This window comes from Hordeum vulgare, chromosome 4H, assembly GCF_904849725.1.
Source record: "Hordeum vulgare subsp. vulgare chromosome 4H, MorexV3_pseudomolecules_assembly, whole genome shotgun sequence".
Taxonomy (NCBI): Eukaryota; Viridiplantae; Streptophyta; class Magnoliopsida; order Poales; family Poaceae; genus Hordeum; species Hordeum vulgare.
In genome coordinates this window covers 505,198,010-505,208,187 of record NC_058521.1, presented here as the reverse complement: position 1 = coordinate 505,208,187, position 10,178 = coordinate 505,198,010, and the positions used below count along the sequence as shown (strand labels likewise).

General features: G+C 44.8%; 2 protein-coding genes across 3 annotated transcripts; one reads left to right on the top strand and one right to left on the bottom strand.

Moving 5' to 3' along the window:
* The first annotated feature begins 2,345 nt into the window (after positions 1–2,345).
* LOC123449167 (probable 4-hydroxy-tetrahydrodipicolinate reductase 2, chloroplastic) lies at positions 2,346–6,576 on the top strand. Of its 2 annotated transcripts, none has more exons than XM_045126273.1 (8): positions 2,346–2,684; positions 3,412–3,649; positions 4,183–4,316; positions 4,392–4,466; positions 4,766–4,867; positions 5,905–6,014; positions 6,086–6,173; positions 6,265–6,576. In XM_045126273.1, exons 1-8 carry the CDS (start codon positions 2,517–2,519, stop codon positions 6,331–6,333), a joined length of 984 nt encoding a protein of 327 aa, XP_044982208.1. In that variant the 5' UTR covers positions 2,346–2,516; the 3' UTR covers positions 6,334–6,576. The 2 variants fall into 2 exon arrangements, with proteins under 2 accessions (XP_044982208.1, XP_044982209.1); XM_045126274.1 differs by lacking the exon at positions 2,346–2,684 and adding an exon at positions 2,835–3,075.
* LOC123449168 (proline-rich protein 2-like) lies at positions 6,299–8,328 on the bottom strand. The gene is made up of 2 exons (XM_045126276.1): positions 7,725–8,328; positions 6,299–7,618 (listed from the first exon to the last, which is right to left on the bottom strand). Exons 1-2 carry the CDS (start codon positions 7,891–7,893, stop codon positions 6,942–6,944), a joined length of 846 nt encoding a protein of 281 aa, XP_044982211.1. The 5' UTR covers positions 7,894–8,328; the 3' UTR covers positions 6,299–6,941.
* Positions 8,329–10,178: the final 1,850 nt, after the last annotated feature.

Sequence of the window (10,178 nt, the reverse complement as noted above, 5' to 3'; positions counted from 1 at the left end):
TATCTTTTTACACATATTTGGACTAACCTACTAACTCAGTGGACCCAGTGCCAGTTTCTGTGTGCTGATGTCTTTTTTGCACGGGATTTTACCCTAATTTTTCGAAGCCCCAAAAATTCCGAGAAAAAAATATAAAAATAAGCGCACCAGAAGCTTCACGACGCACGAAAGGGTGCCAAAGGGGTGCCAGGGGCCGCCCAGGCGACCTGTGGGCGCGACCCACCCCTAGGCCGCATTAGGAGGCCGCCTGGGTGGGTCCCACGCCCTCTGGTGCCCTCCTTTCGCCTATATTTACCCCTCGACGAGGAAAACCCTATACGGGATCCAGAATCGCAAATTTTTCCATCGTTCCGCCGTTGCAGCGCTTCCGAGATCGGGGGCGTCAGGAGACCTCTTCCCGACACCCTGCTGGAGGGAGGATTGACCTCCGGGAGCTTCTCCACCGCCATGGACACTTCCCGGACGTGCCGTGAGTAGTCCTCCTTGGACCATGAGTCCATGACCAATAGCTATGTGATGTCTTCTCTCCAATCTTGTGCTTCCATGATTAGTCCTTGTGAGCTGCCCTACATGATCAAGGAATCTATGTAATTTTCATGCTATTGCTATGCTTGGTTTGTTGGGATCCGATGGATTATGAGATTATGTTTAGATTGTTATGAGTTATATATTTGATTATCCTTTTATATTATGTTCTTTAGTGATTCATGCATGTTTTCCGTTGCTTTGTATTGCTTTGGCCGAGTAGTAGATTGTAACTCTAAGAGGGAGCATAATGCATGATTGTGGGTTCATGCCCCCTGATGTCTAGCTTGATTGACAGAAACATGAGACTAGGAAATATGTTGTTGCCATCAGGGATAAAACAACGGTGCTTGTGAACACGGTTGCAACGATTGTTTACCTTACACATAGTTTGTTAATGCATCTGTCCGTTGCTTTGAGTTTACACTTTGGGTGGAGCTCGCAACTTAATACCAGCGAGACGTTCTGGATAGATATCTCAAGGTGGATGATTAGTAAGTAGATGCTGATGAATAAACGATCTACTTGTCTTGGTGTACTGCCCATTACTATTGAGCCTCTAACTTTCAAGTAGCATAATTAGCATTGTGGTGTGTTCATAATTCTGTCAATTGCCCAGCTGTAATTTGTTTACGCAAGCATAGTTGTTTATCGTCTTTTGGGAGGGAGACATCACTAGTGAACATCATGTGACTCCGGTCGATATCGCCACCATTGCTTATACCTTCATCATTTAATGCTTTCATTTACTTTTCGGTTGCAATCGCTATCATTATTCTCGCTTGTGTTTTGATCCTTTGCAAACTACAAGGCCGGAGAGATCGACAACCTCTCTGTACTCGTTGAGAGCAAAGTTATTTGTGTGTGTGCAGGTTCATGTCTTCTGCTAGCGCTAGGGTGGAAGACACATACTCGTTGATCATAGGAGTCCTCATAGTTCGATAAACCTTACAGTCTCCGTGTAAGGGAAAACCTGCTGCTGACTACATCTCAACCTTCCACTTATGGTAACCAACGAGGGGCGAGAAGTATATACATCATCTCGTCATCAAATGGGCACCCGATCTATAGATAGGTGCTAGTTGTTGGGATGTGCATGTCTCTCCACGACGGCGGCGTGCGCATCTCCTAGTATCTCTTGCAGATCTCCTCCTTGGCGTACGACCGCATCCGAGGTGTCGCCCCGTCCGACAAGATATGGAATGCGGGCGGCAGAGGTGGAGGTGAAGGTAGAGGTGGAGTGGTGGAGCGGCGACGGCGGACGGACGACGACCCACCCTCGTGGTCGTGCCTCGTCTTGCGGTCGGGGAACCATCGGCCCACCATTGTCGTTGGTGTGGAGGTGGAGTAGCGGCGGGCTAGGGTTTGGTTGTCGGGGCTCGTGATCGAGGAGGCATGCGTCGCCGAGAGTGAAAGTGTGGCCCACCGGTCCACGACTTTCACATTAAAAAGGACGACGACCGCTCGATGGGGTGGCTGCTAGGTGGGTCCGCCCGCGCGTGCGTCGTAAATGTGAACGATGAGAGGTAGGTGGCGAGCTGTCACGGGTTCGAGACGGACACAAAGCGGACGCGTGGGCATCCGTTCAACGTCATGTGAATCACAAACCGAATAGGAAAATAGGGTGGACCGGACGCCAAACCGATACAAAATACGAATACGGTCACTCGTTGAGTCGTGCTCTCTGTCCGTTACTCCGTTTGAACGATGGACCAGATGAGGTCCGTGGGTCGGAGTTTTTTTTGCATCGACTTCTTATGTAGGCCTTTCCGTCAAAAAATGAAAGAAAAATAGCGTGCAACGCTCATTCACGCCCAGCACGGCAGCACGGCAGCACGGGTCCTCTACGGATAAACGGTGGCTAGCCGTCCGGTGTCACACTTTCGCCCCGCAGAGCCGCCGGGATAAACCGTCGTTGGCCAGGTCTCCCTATCCGGCTTCACCCCTTGAACTATATCGTGCAAGCAGCCGCGCCGCCGGGCAAGGCAAAAATGCTCTCGGTGCGGGCGCCGCCCCGCGCTTTCTCGCCCTCGCCGCCGTGGCGGAGACGGGGCCGCCTAGACGGTTTCGCCGCGCCGCGGTGTGTCAGCGCCGCGCCACCCGTGACAACCCTAGAGACGGCTACCGCGCGGCCGGCAGGCGTCTCCTTCCCGATTCTGGTACGCTGGCTGCATTTATCACGCCACCGCTAACCTGTTCGGCGGAATGCCGCTGAGGCCACTGGTATTCAGTTGTGTGCAATCAGCAATCCTAACTTTATCGGAGTAGGCAAACTTTCACGATTGCCTTGTCATAAGTTCTTCGTTTCCTAGTTAGTTATGCAGTATGTCTACTTGATGCACAATGAGGCATCAGACTCTGTCAGCTATAAATTTGCCTTTCATCATTCTGGATTTCGAGTTCCTATGCTGCAAAGGAGGTTATTTTCAGCCGTCAAATATTAAGCTACATCATTATGTTACTGGATTTCGAGTTCCCATGGCTGCATGGCACTTTCTCATTTGAAGCAACCAAATATCAGCGTAAAACGTCTTACGCTTGTAAGACATGGTCAGTCCTGCTCACAATTTGTTGATCTCATGTTACAATTCTTTTAATCCGAGTTCCAAACCTTTATAGCATGGTAGGCCAATTTGCCAACTCCCTACTTGTACATGTTAAGGATGCCACATGGATAGTCAATAACAGTGATTACAGGTCCAGTCCAACAACTGGCTGGATAAGACCAATGGACTAGAGTTACTGAATATATTCGATTTTCTACAATGCTTTAGTACAAGATCAATTGGAATATATTCTCATACAGTCATGCTAGACAATTACTTGAGGAATTTATTTAGTACTGTAATATTTACTACTTAGTCTTTCATTTGTTCAATTTTGTAGGTGAATGGCTGCACTGGTAAAATGGGGGTATCTGTTGCTGAGGCAGCTACTTCAAGGGGTCTTCACCTAGTTCCTGTTTCATTCAGTAGTAGAGAGAACCTTGATAAAACAATACAAATTGGTGATACAGACATTGAGATATATGGCCCTTCTGCAAGAGAAGATGTTCTTTCATCTGTCATTGACGAATTCCCAGATGTCGTCGTGGTGGACTACACGGCACCGGATTCTGTGAACTGTAAGTTTTGTCTTATTATTTTATTTTGCTTTATGACATCTTATAACTTGCTTGGGATGATTTATCATTGTGGTAGCTTCTACAATCGAGAAATCACTGCTACAGAAATTTCTTTCCAATTCGTTATGTACAAACATGCTTCTATCTGACAAATATCTTTAGAAACTTCAGCTAATTGTTTAAAAAAATATATCTGCAGAAACTCCAGCTGCTTTTAAAAAAAAAAATATTTGCAAGATTTGATGCATATGTTTTTGTTTTATATTACAAGATACTATGATAGGAAACTACTTCTATTTGATAGCTTGACACATTTTACCTAGAATAACCAAACTAGTAAATTCATTTGGATCTTGCTGAAAGTCTCAGGTTCTTAATTCACGGGTAGTTTTCCCCCTCTATTGCTCAAGAGGGATACAAAACACACACTAAAGATGCTTGATTTTTTGGTCTATGTGTTGTTTCCTTTCCGTCGCCGCCCTCAGCCTTCACACTTCTGGCTGAAAACAAAACAATATTCTTACATTATGCAGCTAATGCCGAGCTCTATTGCAAGCTTGGTGTGCCATTTGTAATGGGCACAACTGGCGGGGATCAGCAGTTACTGTACAAATCAGTGCAAGATTCAAAAAACTACGCACTAATATCTCCACAAATGGGCAAACAGGTACGTCAAAAAAGCAGTGTCAAATCTAATAAGTTGATGAAAACATGAACGCCACTCATCATTTTCCCTCGTCAGGTTGTTGCATTTCTTGCTGCAATGGAAACAATTGCGGAGCAGTTTCCTGGGGCCTTCTCAGGCTATCGCTTGGAGGTATGGTTCTACCTGGATAATTAGTCTACCCTAATATGTTAAAAGTCTTTAAGCTTTTACTTCAAGGACCTGTACTTCAATCGTTAGTCTACCCTAATATGTTTGAGAGAAACTACCCAGTAATATAAGCTCCTTTGCAAGTTTTTGAATTGTCTGTTTGCTCTGAGACTTTTTGTTGGAATATTAGGCTTTGTTGTTGTTGTTGTTGTTGTTGTTGTATTAGGCCAAACACATTTCTATTGACTCACTCTAAACTTCCATGTGTCATTGTGGAGGTCTAAGTGTGAGCATATTTGCAGGTACTGGAATCCCATCAAGCAGGAAAGCTGGACACATCTGGTACAGCTAAAGCAGTAATTGCTTGTTTCGAGAAGTTAGGCGCGGTCTTTGACATGGACAGGGTAAGTTCGTATTCTTGTGCTTAAAGTTGAATGCATATATTATCCGTATTCTTAAGGAAATATCAACTTGACCCTCATAATGTGCATCATGGCCTTAAACTAGTCATTTTCAAATCCACAGTGAAATTGACGTGCCATTTTTTATTCGGAATTATAACTTTCCTTCAAATATGATTGATCTTCTCTCAAACTTCTATCTTTCTAGACCCGAGACATTAAAATAGTGCTGATAACTACTTTGGTGTTTGATTTTGTTAATATTGCATTACTGCAATCTAGATGAGGAATTATCTATTCTTTCCACAAAAAAGGTACCATAGTATGTAGTCCCTTTGTTCCTAAATATAAGACCTTTTAGAGATATGGACTACATACGGAGCAAAATGAGTGAATATATACTCTAAAATATGTCTATATACATCCGTATGTTCTTTATAATGAAATCTGTAAAAGGTCTTGTATTTAGGAATGGAGGGAGTATTACCAATTTGAAAGAAAGGTTGGCTCTTAGTGACTACTCCTGGGAGTCCAGCCAAGCTGTTTCATTGGCTGCAAGATAAATTCTGAAAATTGTATGCATGATCATAGATGCATCTCCTTATTATATTCTTGGAAAAGGTTTTAGTACATCAACTGGAGGCTATAAGTTCCAACTCTAGCCTCCTTACTCTGAAATGCTTGATAACTCCATTTGGGAATACTCGATGATTGTATTTTCTGGAAACATGATGATTGTATATAGGTCTATATCTTCGTATTTTTATACCTTTCGAGCCAAGGTTATGTTTACCTGTTAGTGTCCTGAAGCTAGGGTTGCGGTGCCTGTTTACTTTCGTCATATTTTATCGGATAAGCGGATGGTCTGATGGTAGACAAGCTTCACGGGTCCCATTTCATTTCTCCTCCTACCACCTGGGGGTGAGCTGGGAACTGCACAGTAGTACAGTGAGCTCTTGGGATGTGCCACTTGTGCAATTTCTGAAAGTTATCGAACTGGTGTTATATTATGTATTGGTTGTTACCTTCTATGCCAGCAGATGGTTAAGATCAGGGATCCTGAGCAGCAGCTTTATATGGTGGGTGTCCCCGAAGAACACATTGATGGGCATGCATTCCATTTGTACCATCTGACTTCTCCCGATGACAGGTAATTACCAATCTTCTGAAATGTGATGCTTTACATTCAGGCTTGCTGATTGTTCTGTTTTCTCCTGCCAGCGTTTCATTTGAGTTCCAGCACAATGTTTGTGGCCGTTCAATATACGCCGAAGGGTCAGTTGATGCCGCCATATTTCTGTATAAGAAGGTATGTGTATATCTTGTTTCTTATGATTGTTCTAACACGTGTTACTTGCATTTCTTGTTTCTTATTACTGTACTCTTTCTTTGTAATTTAGGTACAATCAATGGATCCTAAGAGAATTTACAACATGATTGATGTCTTGCAAGAAGGCGATATGCGGTAAAGTTACTGTTTAGCATCTTCATCCATCAAAACAGAGGGTTGGGGCGCGGGGGTAGTAATTAGTGAGCGTGGAATAGTGGAGTTGGTGATATATGTACTGAACCGCATACACCCGAAATAGTTTAGTCCGGAACCGGCAGGACGTGAATATCGTCACATGTGTGTGGTAGGTACTCCCTCTGTAAACTTCTATAAGACTGTAAACTTTTCTAAGACGTTTTAGGTAGGGAGTACTAACTGTTAAGCAAGCTTGTCCGCTCATTTTTGATCTACCAAAGTTGCATCCCATATGTACCAATCAATGAGAAGGTCAGTGGCAGAAGTCGACGTACGCATCAAGTGAGAAATAACGGGATGCCAATCATTTTTCCAACATATCGCACACAGTACATCAGGAGTGAAACAACACACACAAAACAAAGCAAGATCGAACTAGTCCAGAAATGGAACGCTCTCAACCGAACGCACAATCATCCTCGCAAACATTATTTTGTGGAAGCAACATGGCCTGCCTACCAGCGAGCAAAAGGGCGAAAAGAAACTCGTGCGTGGCTTCATCATCATTCAACCAAAAGAGCCAGCAGACTCGCTCCGCCTCCACAAGCGTATCTACGGCTTGCCGCTCTGCTTGGCAGGAGGGAAGAACGGCAGCTTCTTGAGGAACGGGAGCATCTTCTTGAAGAGCTGTGGCTCCGTGACGGCGTCACGCTGGGCTGGGGGGTGGTAGATCGGCGTAGGGGTTGGCGCCGCCGGCGTGTACACCGGCGTCGTCGGTGGCTTGACTGCAGGCGCGTGATCATGGTCATGATCATGGTCGTGGACGTGGTCATGGTCGTGGTCGTGATCATGATCGTGCTTGGGAGAGTCATGGTCATGATCATGGTCGTGGACGTGGTCATGGTCGTGGTCGTGATCATGATCGTGCTTGGGAGAGACAATGACGGGCTTGTGGAAGACGACCAAGTGGTGCTTGTGCAGAGGATTGCACAGGAACGCGGAGGCGCACTCAGCTGAAGGATGGTGCACCTCGCCGGCGATCGCGACGAAGGTCGTCTGGCCGTCGTGGCTGGGCCGTGCCGCGACGATCTTGGAGGGCTCCTGCCCGGGGCACGGCGCGCTCGACGCGCTGTGGAGCTGCGCGAAGCAGTCCTGCTTCAGCTCGCCGTCGTCGCCGACGAGGTCGGCGGCCAGGGGGACGCTGAAGGCGCCGGACTTGTCAACATGCCCCACGGCCTTGCTCTCGTACTCGCCCCTGCCGTTCTTGCACTTGACAGCAACTTGGAGACCTGACACAAGTCGATAACAACAACAACAAAAAAAGGCCAGTTAGGCTCTGCTTTTCCTTGACGCCGTTGGCAAATTATAACATCTACTCGTAAAAGGTTTACGTACCTTTGAAAGCTGCCTCGGCATTCATGTTCTTCCTTGTGCAGTCCGAGCACCTGGCCAGGCCGACCACGACCGGCGCTGCCTCGCCGTGCACAGCCACAGCGTTCGCGAGGCCGACGGCCAGCGCTACGGCGCAAACCCCGAGCAGAAACCGCCGAGGTAGGAGCGCCATTGGAGCTCGATCAACTTGTTCGGAGATGCTAAGGAAGGGAAGCTGTGGATGGCTGGATGGATGTGGGCAAGGATGGCATCGTTTATATAGGCGTCAAACACCGACGCGGTTCAATCAACCAGAGCGGCCCGTAAGTGAGAAAGTGAAGAACAGCTAAATTTGGCGCCGGCTTTGTAGATTAGCGATTAATGTGGCCTAATGTGATCTCCGTTCCTTCAAATACACTCCTCAAACTTTCCTCGTACTGGCCGTTAAATGCTCAAGCGAAGTGTAGTAGTACACTAGTACGTAGCACATGGATTGCCCTTTTTCCGTACCCAAACCTTGTGAAAAAATGACGTCGGTTTTCTGTATCCCCGTGCGAACGTCCTTCTCACCGTCTGATGTAATGTACGGATCTCAAAGCAGGGGAGAGAGACATGTCGGCTTCTTCCCTTGCACCCGGGAGACCTGGGTTTGAATCCCATTTCCTCCACTTTTTTATTCCTTTTTACTCGGGGATGAAAAAATATGCAAAAATGAAAATACATGGCCAGTTTAAACAGAAATTAGCCTATGCATGTCAACTTTATGCATTAGGTAAAGATACTCATGGGAATTGTTTTTTTTATTTTTTAATCAAAATTGTACACACTGCATGGCATATTTTTTTTCATTCATCATTTTTAAAGTAATCTTACAATAAACAAACATATTTCATAACAAGCGGAAACGAAAGCAAATCTAAGGTAGACGTCTCGGTAAGCTCCATCAACACCAAGGGAAAGCATGTCGAGTGGAGACACGAAATCCTACATAAGTCACTCCTCGTGGTATTCACCTGCAACATAATACGTTGCAGTCACGAGGATCAATACATTGAATGTATTGACAAGTCCATAGATAATTGGAAAATTATTCACCTACATGCTCTTTGGCTGGTGGGGCAGAAAATAGTTTTGTTCTAACTTGTAATAATGGTGTACTCTAATAGTCGGACATGTCATCTCTCATAGTAGTCCTAGACAATCGTCTCACATGATCATCCATGATGCAAGTGAGTATGTGGGCCTCACTCTCATACGGTTTCCCTAAACGCCCCCCAGATAATTCCCCTGATCTCACAACAGGCATCTGGGTTGGTCCATACTTCCCTTTGGTTCAACCCATTAAAATTTATTTAGAAGAGGTCATGACATGAAGCTAACAATTCTCCTATGAGTTGCTCAAAAGTTGTCCATAACCGGCGACACGGCTAACCATGATCAGTTTTATACTCTGCACAGGTTTGTGTACTTTATCCGTGATTCCAATCACACCTTCCTGCTATTAAAATTCACTTGTGAAATAGATTGGTAGATCAAGACGAGATTATTGGGAAGTAGTAGCCCTCTTCCACAGACACACCCAGTCCAACCTACACACCTACATCTGCTGGTCATGCCGAGGATGGTTCCCATAACCTATTTGGTCAAGAGAGAGCCTTATTATCTCACAGTTACACATGGAAGCTACTCAAATTTGAACATGTACAATCCCTTTGATACCTATGTGACATTCCCGATCAATGTCTACACTTCGATGACCCAAACAATGCCAATCCACCCAGATCAATTCATTAATTTAGTTTTAGTTAAGTAGTCAACCATGAGGTTGTAGTCTTGAAAAGAAATAACTAATGTCTCTCAATCCACGCCATAGTAGCGAGGCAACTACTCCATGGTTACAAGGTGAGGGTAAATTTGGATCTAAGTTCCCATCTACTGGGTTGTATAGAATTTAGCATCCTAAACTCACACCCCTATCATGGCAATTCTATAATGCATGAAAATACTAGGTACCATGGTCAAGGTGGAACTTGCCTTGGTTGTTGTTGTCACTGGTGCAATCCTCAGAGTGACATGGGTTATACTCCTCGTAATCTGACTTTATCGGAAAAACAACACGTAGAAACAACAATAACTCAATTCATGCAAAAGGAATGCTTGCATGAATGCAAAAGAAGCAAATCACACATCACAAGGTGTTGGTATGGTTTGGGTTTGATCTCATTCAATTGTTGAGCTTTCAATTTGGTTTGAATTGGTCTTGATTTTATTTTACTTAAAATATAACTTAAGTCTATTTGAATTTAACTTGGCCAAGTTTTTTTTGAAATTTAAAATCATTAAGTCACCATGATTCAATTCACTAAGCTCAACTTAGTTCATATATTCCCTTACAAATTCTTTTTATAAGATAGTCAGGGTTCCACATTATTTAAACTATGTTTTATTAATTCTAAACTCTATTTCAACTTATACGAA